The sequence below is a fragment of the Canis aureus genome, chromosome 6, assembly GCF_053574225.1.
Source record: "Canis aureus isolate CA01 chromosome 6, VMU_Caureus_v.1.0, whole genome shotgun sequence".
Classification (NCBI taxonomy): domain Eukaryota; kingdom Metazoa; phylum Chordata; class Mammalia; order Carnivora; family Canidae; genus Canis; species Canis aureus.
Genome location: NC_135616.1, coordinates 78,617,996 through 78,643,673, shown reverse-complemented (window position 1 = coordinate 78,643,673; position 25,678 = coordinate 78,617,996). Strand labels below are relative to the sequence as shown.

Sequence of the window (25,678 nt, the reverse complement as noted above, 5' to 3'; positions counted from 1 at the left end):
TTGCTACACTGATGGATCTCAACTGGTACACCATTTTCACCCAAAGTCTATAGTTATTTAGGGTTCACTCCTGGTGCTGTACATTCTATGGGTTTGGACATGTATCATGACATGTATCCACTGTTATTGTGTCATATAGAATGCTCTCACTGCCCGTAAACTCTTCTGTGCTTCACATATTCATCCCTCCCCCTCCAGCCCCTGACCCTCTGGCAGGGCAAGGATTTTTTAAATGCCAAAGTTGCAAACTACAGAAGAAAAGATTAACATATTCAACTACATTACACCTAAGAACTTTTACTCATCAGAAGAATTGATAAAGGAAGTGAAAAGATCTTGGACGGGATCCTGTATTGTTGGGGGGGCGGGGATTGCTCTAAAGAACACTATTGGAACTGGTCCAACTTCAATATGGACTATATATTAGATGTAAGTATTATATTGATGTTAAGTTACCTAAATTTGAAAATGGGCACATAAAAGAATATTTTTGTTTTCAGGAATACATGCTGCAACTTACTCTCAAATAGATGAACAAAAATGATGTATACATTGTCTATTTTATAAACAAATATAGTAAACAGTGAGTTGATGTGAAGGATATATATATATATATTCACTGTATTAGTCCTGAAGCTTTTCTGTCAGTTTGATTTTCTTTCCAAAATAGAGTAAAAAAAATCTTTTGATACTTGAAAAAACAAACACTATGAACAGGGAGCAAATATTTGCAGTACGTACAATTGACAAAAGATTGATATCAATAATATATTTCTATGAAAAACCCTTAGAAGAGAAACAGGAATGGACAATCAGCATATTAAAAAATGCTCAACCTGAGGGTACCGATTTTTTCGGTAGTCTTGGTAGTCTTGGTAGACTAGCAAAAATTAAGAAATCTGACAAGAACAAGATTTGGAGAGAATGTGGAGTGCTGCTGGCAGCATAGATTGTACCGGCACTTTGAAAACATTACAGCATTACCTTTTATTTTTTTTAAGGTTTTAAATAGATTTAAGAGAGAGAGAGAGATCATGCGTGAGCCTAGGGATGGGGGAAGGACAGAGGGAGCGAGAAAATCCTCAAGTGGACTCTGTGCTGAGCATAGAGCCTGATGTGGGGCTCAATCCCATGACCCTAATCAGGACCTGAGCTGAAATTGAGGGTCAGACACTTAACTAAGCCACCCAAGCGCCCCCAGCATTATCTCTTAAAGCTGAGCCCCCCATACTCTCTGACGTTCAAATGAGACTCAGTCACTTCCACAGGAAGTGTTCACAGAATGCTCCTACCAGCCTTGTTTGTACTTGCCAGGGGCAGATTTGGGTTTTGTGGGGCATGAGATTATATAACCGGAGAAGAACCACAACACATTATAAATGCAACAAAACCCAGGAAAGTAGCATACAATATTTAAAATTGTTTTTTATACACTTCTATACTTTTTCCTTTTTTTTTTTACTGCATACTCTGATACCCTCTTCATATGACAATGATTTCTGTAATGTCCTTTATACAGAGAGAATAAAAAGATGAAGTATTTCTTTTACATGGTTTATTCAGTTGTTTCAAATTATTAATCTTTGGGATGTAAAACAAAAAAAAAAGTCTGGACAAAATCACTGTGGTTCTGTTCCAGGTTTGTGACCTACAAGCTCAGGGATTCTGATAAATTTTACTTTGTGTGATTCCCATCAATAAAGAATGTAAATCATACATTTATAATCATATAATCCTGGGTACATCCCTAATGGGAGAGAACTTCCATTTGACTAAGCATTGGTCAGAACTTGATCCTCTGCTTACAGTTTCACAGATGTAATAAATCTTTACAGACCAGCTTCTAGCTTCCTACATTGCAAACTATATTTCTCCCTCAACGTGCGTATATTTCTGGTGTTGGATGCTGTGGGACACATTCAGATCCTGATAAAACATTTGTCCCCACACCTTCCTACTCTGGGGTGGAAAGCAGTAGCCTAACAATTATGAGACTGCAAACCCACAAATACATTCCACTGAGCTCAAGTAAATATATCTGCAGCTCAATCCGCTTTGGCTCAATCCCCAAATGCCTGCTGCTATCTATCACCACCAAACTTGAGAAGTGTTGAAGAAGGCGAAGCTGGGGTGTAAAGAAAAAGTGGTCCTAATCCATTGTGGTTTAAATATCCTTCTTTTGAAGATTTTACAAAAACATAGGACCATGAGAACACATTGATGAGAACTCTTCTTTTAGGGCTATGGAAGGGACCCATGGGACTGAGGGGCTCTGAAGCTCAAATTTCATTAGCTTCATGGTAAATTTGCCTCTATTAAGTACAAAATACTGGAGACGACTCAAGTGTTCGCAGGAAAAGCAATAAATAATTACACAAAAGCAGCTTTGCAGACACACAATATTATAGCAGTAAAATGTTCTACTTCTTGCTTACACTTCACTTGGATGAATCAAAGAAACAAATGCTGAGTGATAAAAGCAGATCCCACAGGGCTAGCTATGTGTTATTTCTATAAAGCCCACAGGGCTAGCTATGTGTTATTTCTATAAAGCTCAAAAAAAGAGAAAAAGTCAACAACATATCAATGAGGGATGCATTCAACTATGATAAAACTCTTAAAAATGGCAAAGAGAGAGAAACAAAATTCAGAGTAGTGATCACCAAGGGAAGAAGCAAGGTATGGAACCAAGAGATGAAGGGCTATATATACTTGCTTATATTTTTTTTAAAGATTTTTAAAAATTTATTTATCCATGAGAGACTCAGGGAGAGGCAGAGACACAGGCAGAGGGAGAAGCAGGCTCCACGCAGGGAGCCCGACGTGGGACTCGATCCTAGGACCCCAGGTCACTCCCAGGTCACGACCTGGGCCAAAGGCAGATGCTCAACTGCTGAGCCACCCAGGCGTCCCTGTGCTTGCTTATATTAATAAGGTGGTGCAGAGATCTTTCACATTATCAGTATGCTTTAAAACTTAACATATTTGTTCAAAATGTTATTTTGTATGCATCAAAAATTAGACTGAACATATTCTTTTTAATAGTTAAAACCTCAAGTATTTAGGTCGTCCAGCTCAGCTTCCCATTTTCCTGCTTCCTCCTCCCCATCCCTCCCTCCCCACCTGCTTGGGGCAGGTGGCTCCAGAGTTCTAGCAAAGCAGTGAAATGAAATTCCAAAGGCACGAAAAACCGTGATTTGTGGTTCTTTTTTTTTTTTTTTCCTTTCTGGGGTTGGATGGTAGTGCGGAAACATTACCCAGCGCACCCGGCTCCCGCGCCACCGGCTGCGGTCTCTCCCGGCGCGCAGGCGGCTTGCCCCGCCCCGGCCCCACTACGTCACGTTCACTCGGCCCCGAGGCTCCCCGGGCCGCCCCGCCCTGCGGGCCCCGCGGGCTCCGGCCGCGCCCCAGCCGCGCTCGCCAATCGGCCGGCCGCCCCGAGCCGGGAGGGGGCGTGGAAAGGCACAAGCCCCGCCCACTCCGCCGGCCCCGCCCCTCAAGGCCCCGCCCCCTCCAAGCCCCGCCCCCCCCGTCGCACGGCGCGCCGCGGCCTCCCCACAAAACCCGGACAAGTGGATCCTGCGCTCCGCACGGCCGTCCGCGCGGTCGGGAGGCCGCGCCGCTGCAGGCCCGTCGGCGGGAGGCTCGGCCCAGCGCCCCGAGCGGGAGCGGACGTGGACCCACGTCTGGGCCAGTGAGCGGGCCGCGGGCCCCGGCGGCTCGGGTCTCCTTCCCGTCCTGCTCGCTCGCCCTGGGACGCGGGGCGCTAGGCCGCGGCGGCGGTAGGATTCCCCGCCCCCACCCCCGCCCCCACCCCCGCCCCCACCCGCGGCCCCCGCCCCGCCCCCACCCGCGGCCCCACCCCTTCCCGCCCTTGCCCCCGAGCCCCCGCCCCGCCCCCACCCGTGCCCCCACCCGCGGTCCCCGCCCCATCCGTGCCCCCCGCGCCCCGCACGTTCCCGCCAGCGCCCCGCCCCGCCCCCACCCGTGCCCCCGCCCATGCCCCCGCCCCCATCCGTGCCCGTGCCCCCCCGCGGCCCCCCGCCGTGCTCTCGCCCGTGCCCCCGCCCCGCCCCGCCCCCACCCGTGCCCCCGCCCGCGGGCCGCCTCGCCCCTCCCCGCCGTGCGGCCTCCCTGGCCCGGGCCTCCTAGCAGCGCCGTGACGTGCCGGCGCCTCTGGGTGGGGGGTCGCGGGTCCTGCAGCCCCCGCCCGCCCGAGCAGGTTCGGAGTCTGCACTTGAGGACCTCGAGCTCCGGGCTCTCCCTGCCGCCGGGCCGACCTTCCCCCCAACCCCCTTGACGTTCCCGGGGACTTAGGAAGCCTGCATCTTCAGTTGCTTTTTTTTTTTTTTTTTTGGTTGGGGAATTTTTTTGGAAAAATTGAATCTGGTCATTTATCCTAAGAATTTTTTTTTTTTTTTTTTAGCAAAGTGTTGATTAGAATATTGAACGGCCCCCAAATTAGGTGAAAACGCGTTTCACAAACCACATTTTGCAAAAGCATTTTGGTGGCTGCAGCTGGAGCTCCCGCTCTGGACCCCGAGGGCCCGGGTCCTAACCCTTTAGGAACCGCGTGAGCTGGGACGAGCCCCTTCGCCTCCAGCTGGCCCAGTTTTTTCATCTGAAAAATTACCATACACAGTACAGCATAATATAGCTGTGTCTGTGCGGGGCGGTACTAACCTACCAGCTGTGGAGGTGGCGCTCAGGTGAGAAGCACCAAACACGGCTTGGAACCTACAGAGCAAGACAGAGCAAGCATTACTACCTCAAGGTCGCATTTTTCTGTTTTCTGGTTTTGATTTTAAAGCTCCCAGTGGTGAAGCATCCCTCCCATTTCCTTTTGTGAAAACTTAATAGGATTTACTTCACGATTTCTGATAGTTGGTATATCAGAGTGTGAGGAGTCAGTAAACAGGCAGGCTGTATGCACAGGCTGTGCTAAGCAGTGTGTGAAGTCTCACCACTCCCATGTATAAGGAAAAGGCTTTTTTTTCCTTCACCAGGGAAAGTTGTGAATGGAAGAAAAGCCCTGCTGTAAGTAGCGTCAGGATGCCTTCTTTCAGTCCTTTCAGGCAAAGCCCAGGGACACAGAGGCTGACTCCGGGGTAATCATACGGTACTTTATTGAGGATCATATGTTAACTTTACTGAGGATAAAATAAATCTCATTATATAATTTCCTCAACAGAATATTGAAGGATGTTTGTTCCAAGATCTCTGAAAATCAAGAGGAATGCTAACGAGGATGGCAAAAGTTGCACGGCCAAGAAAACCAAACCAGAGGCGGAAGACTTTCAGCTGGATGAAGGCAGAGATGATCCAGCTGATGCACTGGTTCCCAGGGCAGCCAGGACAGCAGACAGGTGCAGCGCAGAGCCGTGCCCTTTCCCCAGCACAGCCAGCCAGTGGGCTCACGTTGGTTTGGTTGGACCTGAGCAGGATTCAAAGGGTAGTGATCTTTCCGAAGAGCCTGTTAAGTCCTTTTCCAAAACACAGCGCTGGGCAGAACCCGGAGAACCTGTCTGTGTTGTTTGTGGTCGTTATGGAGAGTACATCTGTGATAAGACCGATGAAGACGTGTGCAGTTTGGAGTGTAAAGCAAAACATCTTCTGCAAGTAAAGGAAAAGGAGGAGAGGTTGAAACTCAGTGCCCCACACAAAGCTAATTCTGAGCCAGAGTCTCCACTGAACACTTTGTATGTCTATAAAGAGCACCCCTTTATTCTGAACCTTCAGGAAGACCAGATTGAAAACCTTAAACGGCAGCTAGGAATTGTAGTTCAAGGGCAAGATGTCACCAGACCCATCATTGACTTTGAGCATTGTGGTTTCCCTGAGGCCTTGAATCACAACCTGAAGACGTCGGGCTATGAAGTCCCAACCCCCATCCAGATGCAGATGATTCCTGTGGGACTTCTGGGAAGAGACGTTCTGGCCAGTGCTGATACCGGCTCAGGAAAAACAGCCGCTTTTCTTCTTCCTGTTATCACCCGAGCCTTATGCGAGGTAAGAGTTCACAGGTGTTTCTCTCAGAAACAAGTCAGTTATATACCAAGTTTCATCCTTAACTAGGTTAAAACTGCAAATGGAAACTGTAACTTCAGTCGTTGATGCTCCTGGCGGTTTTGCTTCTGATAGTTGCTGGTATGAGAAACATAATTTTAGGGAATTTTTCTTTTATTAGATTGAACCTTCAAGATCTTTTCATTGAAGGTCTTAAAAAATTGCTTTCCTTACGAAATATTTTCTTTCAACAAATTTTCTTTCTTTTTTTCTTTTTTTTTTTTTCAACAAAATTTCTATTCAAGAAGTAAACTCTTGGTTTGGGAAAAGAAATCCTGCTGACCGGATGACCCGCAATTTTTGTGTTCAATTTAGCCTCCTTGGTTTTTTAAAAAATTGATTTATTTTGTGTTTTTTAAACAATTGTTTTTTTTTTAATTGATTTATTCCAAAGTTGGAATGTTATCATAGAGTTCAAAATACACGCTTAAATGGTCCATCTTAAAATAATACTACCTTACTTTACTCGTTAGCTTATAGTGCGTAAAGCACCACCCCCACACATACAATTAATTTAACCGACACATTTGCCAAGTGCTAGTGAGTTTGTGAGATCTGAAGTAGGGCAAAAGGGAAGCCAATGCAAAATATAGGCAAAGAGAGGAGAGGTAAAGGAGGAAAATTTGGAAAACTAAATAATCGTAGAAGATAATGTGAGGAAAAAATAAAAGAAAGCACCCGATGTTCAAAATATTAGTAAAACTCACTGGATGCCCCAAAATAGAGCTATAGGGCAGGAAATAGGACATTTATAAAAGGAAATTCTTTGGACAAAGAAAAAAGTGAATCTACAGGAATTGCTGAGGGGACTGTATCAAGGGTGGAACACCAAGCTTTAACCGGAACGTCCTGGTTTTGTCTTCAGAGGAGCGTGGCCAGAGATGGCAGGGTCCGCCTGGGAGCCAACTACCAGTTTCCCCACCCTGGCCCCAATTTTGATCTTTCACTGTGTATCCGTGTTATGTAAGGAAGGGTCCAATTTATGATGGTTTTTGGAGAGAAAATCTACAGTGAGCAGAAGGCAGGAGGGTTCATATCCAGTTGGGCTGATGGGAAGACTCCCAGAATGCTTTGAGGATTTAGCCCATCGGCAGGAATTCACTGCCGGCATTTTCAGACATGTTTCTGACATCTTCGCAGAGCAAGACTCCGTCTGCACTGATTCTTACACCAACAAGAGAGCTAGCCATTCAGATAGAGAACCAAGCTAAAGAACTGATGAGTGGCCTGCCTCGCATGAAAACCGTGCTCCTGGTGGGGGGCTTACCCTTACCCCCACAGCTGTACCGTTTGCGACAACACGTGAAGGTAAGCACCAGTTTTTTTTTTTTTTTTTTTAAGATTTTATTTATTTATTCATTAGACATACACAGAGAGAGAGAGAGAGAGAGAGAGGGAGGCACAGGCAGAGGGAGAAGCAGGCTCCATGCCGGGAGTCTGATGTGGGATTCGATCCCGGGACTCCAGGACCATGCCCTGGGCCAAAGGCAGGCACTAAACCGCTGAGCCACCCAGGGATCCCCAGGTAAGCACCAATTTGATCACGGGTTTGTTCTGGTGGTTTGTTTGCCTTCAAGGACCTTAATACATGTGATTTTAGGTTAGCCTTTAATTCTTGCCAAGTAAGCCTTAAGTTTTTTTTTTTAAGGTTGTTTTATATTGGAAAGGAACACAATTAATTCCTGCCTTTTGCCCGATGCCGTTGGATTGTTCTCACCCGCATCATCTTGTTTATCACATTGGCTCTTGAAGGTGGGTGGGCATATCCCATCTTCATGGCTGAGAAGTTGAATCTCAGAAAGATGACATTTACCTAAGGATCCGTAGCTAATGTACTTGAGAGTGTGATTCCTACAAACAAGGCCGTTATCCCAGTGACTGCAATACAGTTACAGAATCAGGAAACGAACATGGGTACCCTGGAATGTTCAGGCTGCTGTCATCTGGTCCTCAGACCCCGTTCGTGTTTTACTAGTTGTCCCGTTAACTTTTCTTTTTAATAGCACAAGAATTCAGTTCAGAATCACATTTTGAATTCAGTTGTCGTGTCTCTTTCATCTCCTTTGGTGTAGAACAGTTCTTTAGTCTTTGCTTTTTTTTTCCCCCCATAATCTTGACAGTTTTAAGAATTTTAAACTACTTACTTTGAAGAAGATCTCTCAATTGACTAGGTTTAAGTTATGTATCTTTGAAAAGAATATCACGGAAGAGATGCTTTGTTCTTTTCATCCTTTTATTTTTATTAAGATTTTATTTATTTGGCAGAGAGTGAGCCCACAAGCAGGGGAAGCGGCAGGGAGAGGGAGAAGCAGGCTCCCCGCTGTGCAGGGAGCCCAACTCGGGGCTCAATTCCAGGACCCTGGGATCACGACCTGAGCTGAAGGCTGATGTCTAACCTACTGAGCCACCCAGGTGCCCCATGACTACATCCTTTTATTTTTTTATTTTTTATTTTTTTTGACTACATCCTTTTAGATGATACACGATTTCAGTGTGTCCTTTTACTGGTGATATCACCTGTCAAGTAACTGTAAAATTTATTTGTTCCTTCTGTAATTAGATAAGCATTTTGAATACCTTCATTTTGTAAATTCTTGTGCTTTACCAAATTTCCAACTTACTCTTTTTATATGTATATCAGTATGACTCGTGATTACCGATTGTATTTAAAGGATCATAAAGTATTATTACCATGATTTGTTTTGGTTCTCCACTTGTCCCCAGTTTGAGCAGTGGAAGCAGTGTGGAGTCGGTTTCTGTGTTATTATGTCCCCATCATTCTTTTTTTTTTTTTTTAAATATTTTATTTATTCATGAGAATACACAGAGGAGAGAGAGAGAGAGAGGCAGACACACAGGCAGAGGGAGAAGCAGGCTCCATGCAGGGAGCCCAACATGGGACTAGATCCAGGGTCTCCAGGTTCAGGCCCTGGGCTGAAGGCGGCGCTAAACCGCTGAGCCACCTGGGCTGCCCTGTCCCCATCATTCTTTGAGCACTTTCTTTCTATCTGAAGAAGATGATCGTGCTTACATTGTTCTTCCCTTGGCTCAGCCCTGAAATCATGCTTTTTTCCCCAAGCTGTCCTGATTCCTTTTGGTAGAGGACGGTATTTAGAAACCAAAATCTGGGCTCTTGGTTGGGTTTGTTGCTGTTTCTCTTTGCTGTTGAGTTATCATTGCTTCGAGGACCTCTCAGTGAATAGAAGGTGAGAATATTCCTTAAGTGTGTATTTCTGCATCTATGTTTATTGTAGCCCATGAGTTCGTGTCGATACTTCCAACTCTAATTCAACACAGCAAGATTATTTTGGCATTTTCTGCTTCCATATTTGTCACTCTGACAGTGAGAAATCTGCTACGTCTTATCTTTTACATATTTATTTACTTGATCAGCCATCTTCTATATAACCAGTAGCCCATCCTCATCCCTGTCCCTTGCCCCACAGTGATGCGTTCCATCCTAGACTCTATCCTCTGCCCTCTTCACTCCCTTAGACCGCAACACCCTGTGCAGGGCCGCCTTTCTCCGGAGGGCCCTTCATCACCCTGCTGCCTCTCCCACCCCCTGTGCCAGGCCATGTCCTTCACAGACACCCTCTATGAAAAAAGTAACTGAAAAATCTGTCTATTCAACAAAGTGATCTTTCAAAAGCCAGGGCAGAATAGAGACCTTTTCAGGTAAACAAAACTGAGAGTTTATTACCAGTAGATTTATATAAAAGAATACTAAACTAAGATATTCTGCATATAAAGAAGATTCTGGAAAGGAAGGCGTGGGATCAAAGAAAGAATGGCGAGTGGGCAGCCCTGGTGGCTCAGCGGTTGAGTGCCTGCCTTCGGCCCAGGGCGTGATCCCGGAGACTCGGGATCGAGTCCCACGTCGGGCTCCCTGCTTGGAGCCTGCTTTTCCCTCTCCCTGTGTCTCTGCCTCTCTCCCTGTGTCTCTATGAATAAATAAATAAAATCTTTAAAAAAAAAAAAAAAAAAAGAATGGTGAGCAAAGAAAATAGTAATCATGTGGGTAAAAATTTTTTTAAAGATTTTATTTATTTATTCATGAGAGAGACAGAGAGAGAGAAGCAGAGACACAGGCAGAGGGAGAAGCAGGCTTCATGCAGGGAGCTGGACGGGTGACTCGATACCGGGACCCCGGGGTCACGCCCTGGGCCGAAGGCAGGCGCGCTCAACTGCTGAGCCACCCAGGCGTCCTTCATGTGGGTAAATGTAAACAAACATTGACTAAATAAAAAGTAATAATGAACAATACATGGGTGTAAAAAAATAGAAGTAAAATACTGACCAACTGTAGCATATCAGCGCAGGAAAGTTGTGATTGGTGTTAAATTATTTGCCCTTGATTATTCAAGAAAAAAGTAAATATGTCTAGTTCACTTCAGACTTTATTAAGTTTATATATATTTATTTTACAATTCAAGGGAATTCCCACACTAAAAGAATTGGGGGAAAAGTTTATAATTTCCAAACCAGTAGGAGAGGAAAATGAAATAGGAATAGAAGGGATGAGCTCAGTTCAAAATAATTAAAATGGATTTAAATGTTTATGGTATTTCTGAAGAAACTAAGTGGAGCACTGTAGTTCTGTGGATACAGATCCTTACGACCCTGAAACTTAGCATTCTCCATGACCTTCACCATTGTATTGGTTTGTCTTTGAAAAGCAGAATACAGTTGAATTTATTAGATCATTTGTAACTCTACTCTGCTTTACTCCAGGCACTGTCTCATTTAATCTTCACAGTAATTATTATTATTTCCATTTTATGAATGGGAGACAGAGACGCACACCATTATTAAGTGTTACAGCTGAGATTCCTACTGAAGTTTGACTAACAGGCCCCACTTTTAAGCACTGCTTCAACTAATACGTTATAAAAGCGTTAAGAGCCTTAAGCAACCTTAGAAATCATTGTGCCCAACCTTTTAATTTAAAAACAGAAGAGCAGGGCCAAAGAGGTTAAGGGATTTGCACTTGGTCATAGAGCCAAATAGTGGTCAGCCTGCCTGCAAGGCCCTTCCTGGTCTGGTCTCTGCCTACTTTCGAGCCTCCTCCGAATCTCTGTCCCCTCTCCACCCCAGTGGCCTTTCAGCTTCAGAAGTTCTTGGATGCTTTCCCTCCACCTGGCCCTCTCCTCACCGGCTCCCACTCCTCCTCTAGGTTTTCGCTTGTGTTAGCCAGGACTGGATAACCTCACGAGCATATATGTGTTTCATCTGTTCCTTCCTTTGTGTTATGAGATTTGTGAGAGCAGAAACTATGTCTGACCTAATCAACATTGAGTTCTGAGTACTTAACCCAGTGGCTGGCACATATTAGTCACTCAGTAAGTATAGACAGAAAGAAGGAAGGAAGATTATCTAATTTTTTTTTCTCTGTTCTTTAGGTTATCATAGCGACTCCTGGGCGACTTCTGGATATAATAAAACAGAGCTCTGTGGAACTCCGCGGTATAAAAATTGTAGTAGTAGATGAAGTAAGTAGTGTTGTTTAGAACATTAGTCACATAATTTTATATAATTTATGAAAAGTATATTCTAGTTACATAATTTCACTGTGTGTTCAGGCATTTTCTTCCCCAAAGGAAAAAAATTAGGAATTTTTTTTTTTAATTGCAGTAGCCATTCGTAAGATGGTTCCTGTGTGGTATTGCCCTGCTAACCCAAGGTATAGTGCACCAAAATTAAACCACATTAGTAAATAAAATCAGCTGTCTTTTCCTAATTTCCAATAATTACTATATTCTCAGTGATAAATTTTTTAAATATTTGACACTGGCTCTCATTTGTCTAAAAAAGAAAAACACATGAATCCACAGCATGTAACTATTAACAGGGAATTTGGAAGTAGCTAATAATATTTAGTTGGATGACCTTTTATATTTTCTTTTGTGTGGACATGGGTGTCTGTGGTTTTGATTTTCAGTGTTACATAGAGCATATAGGCATTTTTATATTTTTGATTTGCTTAATATGTTATTATCTGATGATATTCCAGCAAGTAAACAAGCAGGAGGACTCAAAACTGTGTCAGCACAGGCTGGGCATGGGCCAGTTCTGCCTGCAGTGCATTGCACATCTATTTTCATATATGTCCCACCAGCAGTGACAGAGCAGAGAGGCCCAGCAGTGATCAGAAATGTGGGGTTCAGGGGCTGACCAGTGATGGCAACGTGGTTCCAGGAAGTAGCCAGAGGACGTGGAAAGAACACATAGGCAAGATCCTTGAGACTGGGATTGAGCCTTTACTCCACCCCACTATGGGGTGCTGGGCAAGTCGTCTAATCTTCCAGAGTTGTGGCAAGGATGAAGCAATGATTGGGAAAATGTCTCATAGACTGGAATGTCCTGTATAAATGTAAAGTAATTGTTTAGGACAGTTAAGGTAATGTTATTCAGTCCTTCATTATTTTTTTCTGTTTTCTTCTTACACAGCTACTCTGTGTGTGTGTGTGTGTGTGTGTGTGAGAGAGAGAGAGAGAGAGAATATTTAAGTTCTACTCCCTTAACAAATTTCAGTTATATAATTATTAATGGAGCATCATTAATTATGGTAACCATGTTATGCATTTCAGACCTTATCTGTTTTATAACTGAAAGTTTTTACACTTTTACCCCAAACCTCTTCCTATTTCACCCACTCCCTAGCCCCTGGCAATCATTTTTCTACTAATTTCTATGAGTTTGACTTTCATTTTTTTATTTTTAACTTTTTTAGATTTCACATATAAGTTTCCCATACAGTATTTGTTTTTTTCTGTCTAGCTTACTTCACTGAGTATAATGTCCTCCAAGTCCATCCATGTTACTAAAAATGAAGTAATTTTAAGTCGGAATAATATTCCATTGTATATAACATGCACCTCATTTTCTTTATCATACTCATCTGCTGACGGACACTAAGGTTGTTTCCATACCTTGGGTGTTGTGAACTGTTATTCAGTCCTTCAAAAACTGCTGCTAAGAAAAAAAAAAAAAAGTGCTGCTAAGTCAGCGTTTTCCTGGTGTGCCTTTTGATTCAACTGATTTATTGCATCTGATTATCATCAGACTTACTGCCACCCTGCAAGTACAAGTGGGCTTCCCACTGTTGATAAGCCCATGTGTTCTTAAGTTCTCACCATGCGGTGAGCCTGAAAAATGAGCCTCCTATAGATTTTAAAGTTGGATTCCATTCCTGCTTGCTTCTCTCCACAACATTTTTCCCTTTAGCCAATGGATGAAGTTTCACAGGGTACCTCTGTGCTGTGCTCCATATAAAAGGAGTATTCATTCAGCAAACCTATAGTGAGTGCTTGTAATGTGTGGCCTCGGTCCCAGCTCTTCAGCATTTAAGGAAACTAGCTGGTAAACAACATAATTGATCATGTACCGAAACTGAAGTTGGCACAGAAGTTCTATTTAGATACAGATTGACCAAGTCTGGTTAAGTTTGGATGGCGTCACAAAGAAATTTTAAATATTATTCCAGCCTATGAAGTGCTGAAATCTCATTGGAGAAAAATACATAAATTCTTGAAGTAAAGGCAGGACATTGTCATATATACGGAAATACAAACATACTGAAAGGTGCTATGCAGGCCGGGGAACAGCAAACTCTTTCTGCAAAGGACCATTTAAGACTTTGGGGGCCACATGTCCTCTGTTGGAGCGCTCAGTACAGCCAGAGACCAGAATGGGTGTGACTGCATTCCCACAAGCTCTATTTAAAAAAACACCTGAAGGTCTGTGTTTGTCCCAAGAGCCTCAGTTTGCTGACTCCTGGTACAAACTGTTAGTAAAGTAATGGGACTGTGTATGATATGCTAATTGTTTAGGACATTTAAGGTCAGAAGGAGAAATGAGAGACCGTGTGAATTGGCACCATAAGAGATGGCTCCTCCAAGGTAATGGAATATGACCTGGTCGTCCACAGATGGGAAAGGATTTAGAAAACTAGAGAACATATCAAGTGTTCCAGGTGAAGAGCCTAACATGAACAGAGCCAGAAAGGTCAAGCACAAGCACAGAGAGACCAGCCAGCTTGAAGCATTCTTCCTGAGGAATAATAGGAAGTAAAGTTGGGTAGTTAGGGTGGGGTCAAATTACAGAGGGCCCTGAAAAGGAGGCAGAGGATTTTGGATTTGATGTGGGAAACAGTGAGGCTTTCTAAATTATTGAGTTGGGGTGTCACATGTGGAAAGTGGTGGTTTAGCAAGGTTATTCTGCTGCTCCATGCAAGAAAAATGAAAGAAGAAAGAATCTGTGGGACAAAATGGTAGCAACCCAGACAAGAGGTGAGCAGGGTCAGGGACAGGGTGGAGGCAGTGGGAAGCATGAGTACATCAGAGAATCGCTGTGAATCATTCATGAGTCTTCTGAGGACTGAATATGAAAGAAGATGAAGAGGAAGGTGGTTGAGGGGACTCCATAAATTCTGGTTGTGCTTTTAATTTTAAGGAAAGGGTAGGCGGGTAAGGGTTGGGGCTTGACAGTAGTATTTGAATTGGTTTTAGAAATGTCGAATTTCTTGTGAATGACGGATGAAGGGGAAATATTGTGTGGATAGGAGAAATGGGCATTAGCATCCGTGGGACACACTGGTCTCTCTAAGGGTGGAAGGTGAGAGAGGAACAGGCACTGGGGCTCTGTGTCTGTCTGTGGAGTTTGAAGAGGAGTCTAAGCAGAGAAGTAGTATGAGAAACCAGAAAGAAACTGAGAGCAAGTAATACTGCTGCAAAGACAGGCCACTGTTTGAAGAGGAGGATGGAAGATTCAGGAATGGTCAGGCATGAAGACTAAGATAATTCCTTTAGAATTAGAGGAATCTGCTGTGTCACCCTTCTGTGTCTCCCATGTACCTGTCCCTCAGCCTAGGATTCTCTCCCAACCACCTGCCCTAACTTCTTTATGTGTACATGGCTCTGAAACCTTCCATCAGTCTCCCAGGTAGACTTCAGACCTCTCCTCTCTGCTCTGTTTACCTGTGTATAGACTTTATCCTTTCTCTTGTATTAGGCTCCTGCTGTATCCCAACAAGCAGGGATACAGCAGGATATATCAAGCATAGTGCTGGTCCAAGTTTCCCTAATGGTAAGAATCACCCAGTGTGTTCAGTGGAATGTAATAGAAGAGCAGACCTCTTACTAGATGTTCTGATTCAGGAAGTCTGGGTTGGAATCCAGAGATATTAAAAAACTCGTTCTGGGTGATTCTTCTTTAGGGGGGTTTGGGACACACTGACTAGAAAGCTAAGCTGCTTGCAGTGGTTTTTTCAGTGCTTAGAATTAACGAATGCTTGTTTATTTATCAGGTGCTTTTTACATGCTAGACACTGTCCTGGGTTTTGAGGATACAATGGGAATGGAGATAAGCCCTGACAAATGTATGTACACAAGCCGTGTGACAGAGACAACTGGGGGTTAGGTTATTATCAGAGGAGGGCTCTAAGTGACATTTATGCTGAGACCTGAGTGAGAAGGAGCCAGCCACGCGAAGATCCAGCTGGAGGATCTGCTTCAGACAGAGCTAACGTGGGAGTGACCATTGGGTAGTTGGGGGCAGAAAGAAGGCTGGTGTGGCAGGGTCGTGGAGCATGAGGTGGAAGAGTGCTAGGCGATGAAGTCAGAGAAGCGGATGAGGATGAAAACTGTAGGACTTTTAGCCTGTGGTAAGCAGTTGGGTTTTTTATGTGTGATAGTGAATTACTGGAGGGTTTAAGCAGAGGAGTAAGAGATAGGATTTGTGTTCTAGAAGATAGTGGGTGCTTGGGGTGGATGGCTTCCGGCGTGGGGGTGATAGGATGAGGCAGAGTCTCACTATTGTGCGCTGGATAGAAGCACCTGAATTTGGGGTGTATTAGTGTAAACAGTTTATTTATTTTTATTTTTTATTTTATTTTTTATTATTTTTTATTTTTTTTAGTGTTAACAGTTTAGATGCAGGGAAACTTGGGAGAAGACAGAGGAGATTTATTTCTGATGGCCTGTGTTCTGAACCAGGAGAAGCAAGGCCATCTCCTGAGATGAGGGGGCCTTAGTAGGATTATTGAGGAAAAGGAAAAGCTGGGGATGTTTTTCAAGACCTACTACCTTGTTGCACACATGTGCACATGTGTCTTGTACATTGAAACATTGAGATTTACCATGCTGTGAGCATGGTCCCAAGTGCTTTATGTATTTTATGTATTAATGAGGTCATTAATCATCATAACAGACCTATTAGGTAGTTAACTCTTATCATTCCCATTTGTAAAAGAAAAAAACCGAGGCTTAAAGACATTCGTTAACATGTTTAATTTAAGGTCATAGGTAGAGCCAGGATCAGCCAGGATCACCTAGACCATTATGATTATTTTAGATTTTTTTAAATATCATGGAATGAATAGTATTAAAACAAGTGTTCAAACTTCCACGTAGTGGACACTTAAAAATACAGTGCTTTGGGGTGCCTGGCTGGCTCAGTCAGTGCAGTGTTGGACTCTGGATCTCAGAATCATGAGTTCGAGCCCCACTTTGGGCATGGAGCCTACTTAAAAAAACAAAAAAACAGCAACAAAAATACAGTGCTTTATCTAAATACTCCAAAATAAATGATTGTCAGACCTTATTTTTCAAAATTATAGGTACCTGGATTATATTTAAAAATCAAGATAGCCTTTGTGTTTCATTATTTTAAACCAGTACTAACTTAGAATTTTTTTGTTTGCTTAGTAATACACAAATTGTTTTTAAAAACTAGTAATACAGAAGTATATACAGAAGCAAAAGCCGCCAACATTAAGTTTTTAAAATTTAATTCATGTTTTATTACAAATATATGTCCGTGGTAGAAAAAAAGACCCAAACTTTGCAAAAAGCTGTAAAATGAACAATTTAATTGCATCCCCTTCCACATTCCATAGGTCTTTTCCCTGGAGTTAGCAATTAAGTTTCTTAAATGTATGTACAAACAGTATCATGTTATATATAGTGTTCTGTAGTTTTCTTTATTCCTCCTAGCAGTGATTCATTATCATTTAATAAAGGACTTTCCACTCATAATTAATGATAGCAAAGGGTTCTATTAAGTGGATCTACTGTATTTTATTTACCAAATCCCCCATTATTGGTATTTAGGGTTTATATATTTGTTGCCACTCGTAATAATACCATAAAAATCTTTGTATAATTATATGTTTTCAGTGATAGACAACATACAATTTTATATAAATGTTTTTCTAAATCCTTTATTTTTGACGTTGTGATATATTCTAATGTGTAAAAGTTTTTAATTTTTTATGTTCTTAATCAGTTTTTTCCTTGAATGGCTCAGGGTTTTAATGTCAAATAGGACTAACTTTAAAATGGTTTTATTTTAGGCTGATACCATGTTAAAGATGGGCTTTCAACAGCAAGTGCTTGACATTTTGGAACACGTTCCTAATGATAGTCAGACCATTTTGGTTTCAGCTACAATTCCAACTAGCATAGAACAACTAGCAAGTCAGCTTCTGCATAATCCTGTGAGAATTATCACCGGGGAAAAGAACCTGCCCTGTTCCAGTGTGCGCCAGATTATTTTGTGGGTGGAAGAACCAGCCAAAAAGAAAAAATTATTTGAAATCTTAAATGTGAGTAGTAAGTAGTAAAGCAGGCACCCTGTTTTGTAGATTATGTTTGCATTTTTCACAGTTATTAAGATAATGATTTTTAGATGCAGCATTCGGGGAATTTTATACAGATTTTTTTTTTAAGATTATTTATTTATTTATTAACGAAAGACACAGAGGAGAGAGAGAGGCAGAGACACAGGCAGAGGGAGAAGCAGCTCCATGCAGGGAGCCCAATGTGGGACTCAATCCAGGGACTCCAGGATCATGCCCTGGGCCAAAGGCAGGTGCTAAACCGCTAAGCCACCCAGGATTCCCCCACTGAGCAACCCAGGGATTCTCTATATAGATATTTAGTAGTAAATTCTTTACTTCAGAATTCTGTGGGGATCAAATAAATGCTGTATGGATGCAGGGTTGTTTTTTATTTTCGGTATTATAGAAAATACATTTAAATATCCAGATTATTCTTAAATAATATTTTTTTGTTTCAGAAATTTTTAGTAGTTTTATGTAACAGATAAAGATAAGTTCTTTCTTGGCCATTCTGTCCTTGAAAAATAGAATTTTTTAGCAGTAACTTATTTAAACAGAAACTTATTAAATGGATGATAATGTGTAAGCATAGTTACTTTAAAATGTGAAGGGGTCGTCTGGTGGCTCAGTCAGTTAAGCATCTGACTTGATTTTGGATCAGGTCATGATCTCAGAGTTGTGAGGTCAGCCCCACATTGGGCTCCTCACTCAGCATGGAGTCTGCTGAAGATGCTCTCTCTCTCCCTCACCCCTCCTCCAGCTCACTTTCACACACTCTCTCTCAAAAAAACAAATTAATTTTTAAAAGTATTAAGTTAAATATGGCTTGTATTTAATTATGAGCAGCATTTAAAATTTTATTTTTTTATTATTTTTTTAGCATTTAAAATTTTAAATTGCACTCAATTTAAAAAATATTTTTACAATATTAATGAAATGGAAAAATGTGAAGGGCAGTAGACTTTTGTGCTTCTGTTTGTGCATATTTTAAAGAAAACACTCATCTTAATAACGCTAGTTTTTCCTCTGTAACTAGCTAATACTAATGATTTCAGAAAAACTTCCATTGTTATTTATGTTACACAAATAATTTTAAATACGTGTTTTTCATTTTTCAGGATAAAAAACTCTTCAAGCCTCCAGTGTTAGTGTTTGTGGACTGCAAGCTGGGAGCAGATCTGTTGAGTGAGGCAGTGCAGAAAATCACAGGTCTGAAAAGTGTATCTATACATTCGGAGAAATCACAAACAGAAAGGAAAAACATATTGAAGGTTTGACATTCAGTTTATCTTTTCAGGGGGTTCCCTACCGGCTGCTTCTTAAAGCAGACCTTTTTTTAAGGACTGCAAGAACTTCAGGCACGCAGTGACTATGAGCTAATTGTTCCTCTTGCTCAGGCTTCTGTGTTTTGGGAGCAATAAGCTTGTTCTCCACGGGATTATCTACTAAATAGATTACTAATTCAAAATCCACCATTTCTGAAATCAGGTCAGTTTAGACTGGAGCAGAGCAGTCATTCACCCTTGGAAAAGATTTGCCTGAGTACATTAATAGAAACAGACGGATGCAGGGGTTGGGGAGGGGAAGACTTACACTACACATGTTTCTCAGGTATTTATACTAGCAACCTTTACTTACTGAAAAGGTGCAGCAAAAACGGTATTGAAGAAAGTATTGAAAAAAAGATGTCTGAATTATACAAAACCACGTAAGCTAAATTCTGAATAATGAATTTTGTTGCTTTGTGGGGAAGGGATTACTTGAAGGAGACTACGAAGTTGTGGTGAGCACTGGAGTCCTGGGACGAGGCCTAGACTTGATCAGTGTCCGGCTGGTTGTCAATTTTGATATGCCTTCAAGCATGGATGAGTACGTGCATCAGGTAAGGAGGTTTTATTAGTTTCCACCATGAGTTTTCTTGGGCGAGGCATTGTCAATAGAATAGTAACTAAAAAGAAAGAAAAGTTTTATCATAGACCTATAAAAGCTTATTATAGTTTTGCTTTTAAAACATATATATGGATAGGGGTGCTGGTCTGGTTCAGTTGGGGGAGCATGTGACTCTTAATCTCAGAGTTGTGAGTTTGAACCCCACATTGGTGGTAGAGATTACATAGAAATAAAATCTTAAAAAATATGTATGCATGGATATAAACTAAATTTTGTTTTAAAAACCTGCATGTACTAGGCACCTGGGTGGCTCAGTGGTTGAGCACCTGCTTGGCTCAGGTCATGATCCTGGGGTTCTGGGATCAAGGCCTATATCAGGCTCCCCACAGGGAGCCTCTCTGGGTCTCTGCCCCTCTCTGGGTCTCTCATGGATAAATGAATAAAATCTTTAAAAAAGAAACAAAGCTGTGTATAACTAAAATGAGTTAAAAAGTATTGAAAATAATAACCTAAAATGTTAGTTTAAAAAGTTTTTAAATCATTGGTTTTTAGCTTATTTTTGTTTCCTTTATACTTCTCATTCAGTAAGTGTATTAAATGGCCTTCATAATCAGGATTTTTAAAAAGGGTTTGTTTTAGGTTGACATATCTGGCCAAAATAAAGTTGATCTGTTAAAGTATTTGGTTTTTTAGGAATCTTGTCTTCATCTCTTCTTCATATCCTTATTTGTTCTAGACTTTCACCTATTAAAGTTTTGTTTCTTTATTTTGCTGCCAGAGATAACAGCAGCTCTTCTTTCTAACAGAAATAGAGCATTCTCTTAGCATCGCCTTATCTCCCTGACTGCTACCTGTTTTCCTTCTCCGGCATCACTTACAGACTCTTCAAGTAAAGCCTTTCTGTCATGTTCTTAGAATTACCTCTGAATGCCACATTCACTTGGATCACCCACTGAAACACTTTTAGTGCCTTGAATGCATTGTTGCTTGTATTTTTACTTAGACTTAGTAATATAGCAGTGCCACCTCATTTACCTGTGCATCAGGGAATTGGCCATCACACAGGAGTTGATTGCTCAAATCACTGAAGTTGATCTTTCAAATTTTTAAATTTAACCATTTTGGATGGTAATTTTTTTCAAAATATTAAAATAATTACGAAGCTTCTTTGCTTCTTAAATAGAGTATGCTGATCAGAATGATTTAACTTTTTCTTGCTGCATCAAGGGCAACCCTGTGGCTCTCAGTTATTCACTGAGCAGGAGGAGGGGCGGAGGAAGAGAGAAAGAGCCTACAGCAGAGCCCAATGAGGGACTTGATCTCACAGCCCTGAGATCATGACCTGATCTGAAATCAAGAGTTGGATGCCCAACTGACTGAGCCAGCCAGATGCCCCAAAATGAAAAATAGGTCTTTGTAAAGTAGGCTTCCCGCTTTAGGAGTAGTTATGACAGTTAATGGTGCAGAAAACACAAATGCCTATTTGTACATAAACACACATGTATATGCATACCCTGTTACTCTTACTACATAAATGGGACCATATTACACCAACTGTTTATGCCCTGCTTGTTTTACTAAATCTATATTAGGCACCTTTACTTATTAGCACACATAATAGGCACCATTTTAAAAATACTAATGTATATGAAGTGCTTACCATATGGCAGGCACTGTTCTAAACTCTTTAAATGCAAAAAAATAAAGAATAAACTCTTTAAATGCTTTTACTTGTTTAATTGGTCTTGATCTATTTTCATTGCTGCATGGTCATTTACTATGTGGATTACCATAGTTTATTAAATAAATCCTTTATAATTTGATGGACAATTAGCTGTTTCCAATATTCCGTTATTAAATAACGCTGCCTGGGGCGCCTGGGTGGCTCAGTCGGTTAAACATCTGACTCTTGATCTCAGCTCGGGTCTTGATCTCAGAGTCATACGTTCAGGCCCCACATTGGGCTCCATACTGGCATGGAGTCTACTTAAGAAATAATAATGCTGCAGTGAACATCCACCTTTACAGTTGTGCCTCTCATGCAGTATATTTGTAAGATAAATGTATAGGAGGCCTGCTAGATCAAAGGATATGTGTATTTTATTTTATTCTATTTTATTTTTTTATATTTGGTCTTTTTTTTAGGATATGTGGATTTTATTTAATTATTTTTAATATTTATTTACTTACCTATATTAGGTTTTGTTTATTTATTTGAGAGAGAGAGTATGAGCAGGGAGAGGAGCAGAGGGAGAGGGACAAGCAGACTCCTTACGGAGCACAAAGCCCTACCGGGGGCTTGACCTCATGACCTGAGCCAGAACCAAGAGTCAGACAGCCAACTGCTTGAACCACCCTTAGGACATGTGTTACTTTGAATTACAGTAGGTATTCCTATATGTCTACTTTTAAAGATTTATTTGTTTATGTTAGAGAGAGAACTCTCGAGCGTGAGTGGGAGAAACAGGAGAGGGAGAGAGTGGGAGAGAAGCAGACTCCCTGTGGAGCATGGGGCTTGATGATGACATAGGGCCCAGTCTTGCAACCCTGAGATTATGACCTGAGCCAAGATCAGGAGTCAGATACTTAACCAACTAAGCCACCCAGCGCCCCTGTGTGTCTGTTTTTAATTAAGGGGGGAGAGAGCTTCTGGGGAAATAATTTTGAATTTGCTAAGTCTTTTAGAGTTTGTAGACTATTGCAGTTATTTTTTTTTTAAACAGCTTATGTCTCAGTATAAAACATCTCAGAATAAATTATGTCTCAATTGATATAAATCACGTGCTATACAATTCACTTGAAAGTGTACAACTCAGTGGTTTTTATTATATTCATATACTTGTGCGACCATTACTACAGCCAATTTTAGAAAATTTTTATCATCCCAAAAAGAAGCCCCATACTTGTCCCATCAGCAGTTATTCCCTACACCTGTTACACACGTAGATCCCTTGGGCAACAGTTACTCTACTTTGTCTTTATAGATGTATCTCTTCTAGGCATTTCATATAAGTGGAATCATATGGTATGTAGTCTTCTCTGATGGTTTTTACTTATCACAATGTTTTCAACTTTCACTTGTACTGTAACATATGTCAGTACATCTTGTATTGCTACATAATATTCCATTCTAAGGATATGCCACCTTTCTTTGTTCATTGTTGCTAGCCATTTAGTGTGTTTCTACTGTTTGTTTTCTGTGGATAGTGCTGCTATGAGCACTCATGTACAGGGTTTTATGTAGACATGCATTTTCGTTTTTTTAAATCCCAGTGTAGTTAGCATATGGTGTTATGTTAGTTTCAGGTGTACAGTATAGTGATTGAGCAATTTGATGCATTACTTTTGCTCATCATGACAAATGTACTCTAAATTCCCTTCACTTATTTCACCTATCTTTCCCCTCCCCCATAACCATCAGTTTGTTCTCTGTAGTGAAGTTTTTTTTTTTTTTTTTTTTTTGGTTTGTCTCTTTTTTTCTTTGTTTTGTTTAATTCCATTCCTTAATTTCACATGGTATCTGTCTTACTCTGACTGACTTATTTCATTTAGTGTCATATTATCTAGCTCCATCCATGTTGCTGCAAATGGCAAGATTTCCTTCCTGTTTATGGTGGAGTAATATTCCATTATGTATACATACTGTATCTTCTTTATTCATTCATCTATGGATGGACACTTGGGCTGCTTCCATAGTTTGGCTACTGCAAATAATGTTGCAATAAACATAGGAGTGCATGTATCTTTTCAAATTAGTATTTCCCTGTTCTTTGGATAAATACCAAGTAGTGGAGTTACTAGATTATATGGTAATTCTACTTTTAATTTTCTGAGGAAACTCCATACTCTTTTCCACAGAGGCTGCACCAGTTTGCATTCGAACCAACAGAGCACAAGGGTTCCTTTTTCTGCACATCCTTGCCAACATTTGTTCTTATTTCTGTTGGGCATACACCTAGGAAGGAATTACTGGGTTATGTAGTAATTCTGTGTATAACATTTTGAGGAACTGATAGACTCATTTCCAATATGGCTTTATGATTTTACATTCTCATCAGCGATATAGGAGGATTCTAGTTTCTCCAAACCTTCGTTAGCACTTACATTATTTATCTTTTTAGTTGTAGCATTGCCAATGGGTGTGAAGTTACATCCCCTTGTGTGTGTGAATTTTTTTTTTAAAGAAGTTTTTTTTCATTTCTTTCAGAGAGAGAGAGAATGGGAGGCAGGGCAGAGGGGGAAGGAGAGGGACAAGCAGACTCAGCACTGGGCTCTATCTCACAACCCTGAGATTATGACCTGAGCCAACGTCAAGAGTCCACGCTTAACCCACTGAGCCACCCAGGCACCTCTCTCCTTGTGTTTTGTTTGTTTATTTGTTTAAAGATTTTATTTTATTTATTCATGAGAGACACACAGAGAGAGAGAGAGGCAGAAGCAGGCAGAGGGAGAAGCAGGTTTCATGCAGGAAGCCTGATGTGGGACCTGATCCCAGCACCTCAGGATCATGTCCTGAGCCAAAGGCAGGTGCTAAACCGCTGAGCCACCCAGGCATCCTTCTCCTTGTGTTTTTGATTTGAATTTCCCTAATGACTAATGAACATCATTTTATGTACATACTGGCCTTTTGTGTATCTTCTTTGGAGAAATGTTTGTTTAAATTATTTGCCCATTTTTTAAATTGGCTTATCCTTTATTGAGGAGTATTATTGAGTTGTAAGTTATTTATATATTCTAGAAGACCCTTACTAGATACATGATAGGCAAATATTTTCTTCCAGTATGTGAGTACAGCTATATTTTATATTAATTTTTAGTTTTATTGGAACAATTCAGTAACATAATTAAATAAAACAACATTCCTTCCCTTACCTGTTCCCAGTCTCATTCCCCAGAGAGCCATGTTTTGCTTTCTGTTTTACATTAAAAATGTCCTATATATTGGCAGCAAGTATTCGTTTAAATACTCTAAATACTGACTTTAAGTCCTACATTTCAGTTAAGAAGCAAAAATTGACCATAACTGTGTGTTTACCACCTTCTTCTGAAGAGTTTCTCAGTATATTTGGAAACAAGTAAATTTTGTTCCTTATCATGTATTTTCATCACAAATTTGTGTCCATTTAATTTTATCAAAGTGAGAAATAACTACACAAAATGAATTTGCTTAAATCTCATATTGCAAAGGCATCGAAGTACTCTAAAACAAATAGTCCTCTTGCTCTAAAAGCAGTAGCTTTTGAAAAATTTTTACCTTAACCTACCCACAGTAGGAAACATCTTCCTGTCATTACTACCCTACACACACACACACTCACACTCTCACTCACACAGCACATGCGCACACACACAAACATGCTACATAACTGAAACACAAGTTTCACAAACAGTTCCTTAGATGTGGTTGCTTTCATATTTCCTGTTTGAGCTGTTGCTTTAAAAATATGCTGGTGGCAGTCCACTAAATTGGTTTCACAAAGTACATTGAGACATACAATTCAAAAAATGCTATGTGAGTGAATGTTAATCTTAGTAAAAGCCTCTTTAAATACTGGTCTTCATTTTCTTTCAAGAGACATTAAGGTTTTATATGAACATTTTGAAAATGTCCTTTGCATTTCATTTCAGGTTGGAAGAGTGGGGAGATTAGGCCAAAATGGGACAGCAATTACGTTCATCAATAACAATTCAAAAAGACTCTTCTGGGATATTGCAAAAAGAGTGAAACCCACAGGATCCATTCTTCCCCCACAGTTATTAAATTCTCCCTACCTTCATGACCAGAAAAGAAAGGAACAACAGAAAGATAAACAGACACAGAATGATCTGGTTACAGGAGCTAATCTTATGGACATCATTAGAAAACATGATAAAAGTAATTCTCAAAAATGAACACTTTTTAATTGTGTGTTGTCAGTGAAATTTCTGTATATTATTACTGTATGATTTGAGTAAATGGAATTATACATGAAACAGAGAAATTTAACATAATTTAAATTTTTTAAATTATATATCAGATTTATACTGCAGTATTGTATTTATTTCCCTTTTAATTCCCATAAATTTAAGAAAATCAGAAAATGAATTGCTAAATAAAATTTT

The 25,678-nt window shown here is 40.9% G+C and overlaps 1 protein-coding gene across 5 annotated transcripts in view; it reads left to right on the top strand.

Annotated features, from left to right (window-relative positions):
* Positions 1-25,678, top strand: part of DDX59 (DEAD-box helicase 59) — an 84,341-nt gene that overhangs the window by 47,303 nt on the left and 11,360 nt on the right. Inside the window, exons 1-8 of one of the 5 annotated variants that reach the window (XR_013382449.1) lie at positions 3,594-3,782; positions 5,007-5,108; positions 5,192-6,009; positions 7,207-7,374; positions 11,469-11,558; positions 17,420-17,671; positions 18,805-18,957; positions 19,440-19,568. Coding sequence is in view for 2 of the 5 variants with exons in the window: in XM_077902407.1 (XP_077758533.1) it covers positions 5,203-6,009; positions 7,207-7,374; positions 11,469-11,558; positions 17,420-17,671; positions 18,805-18,957; positions 19,440-19,568; positions 25,205-25,468 (1,863 nt within the window). In the remaining 3 variants the exon portion in view is untranslated. Of the gene's footprint in view, positions 1-3,593; positions 3,783-5,006; positions 5,109-5,191; positions 6,010-7,206; positions 7,375-11,468; positions 11,559-17,419; positions 17,672-18,804; positions 18,958-19,439; positions 19,569-25,204; positions 25,470-25,678 lie in introns of those variants that run through there. The other 4 variants (XR_013382451.1, XM_077902407.1, XR_013382450.1 and 1 more) reach the window with 4 other exon arrangements.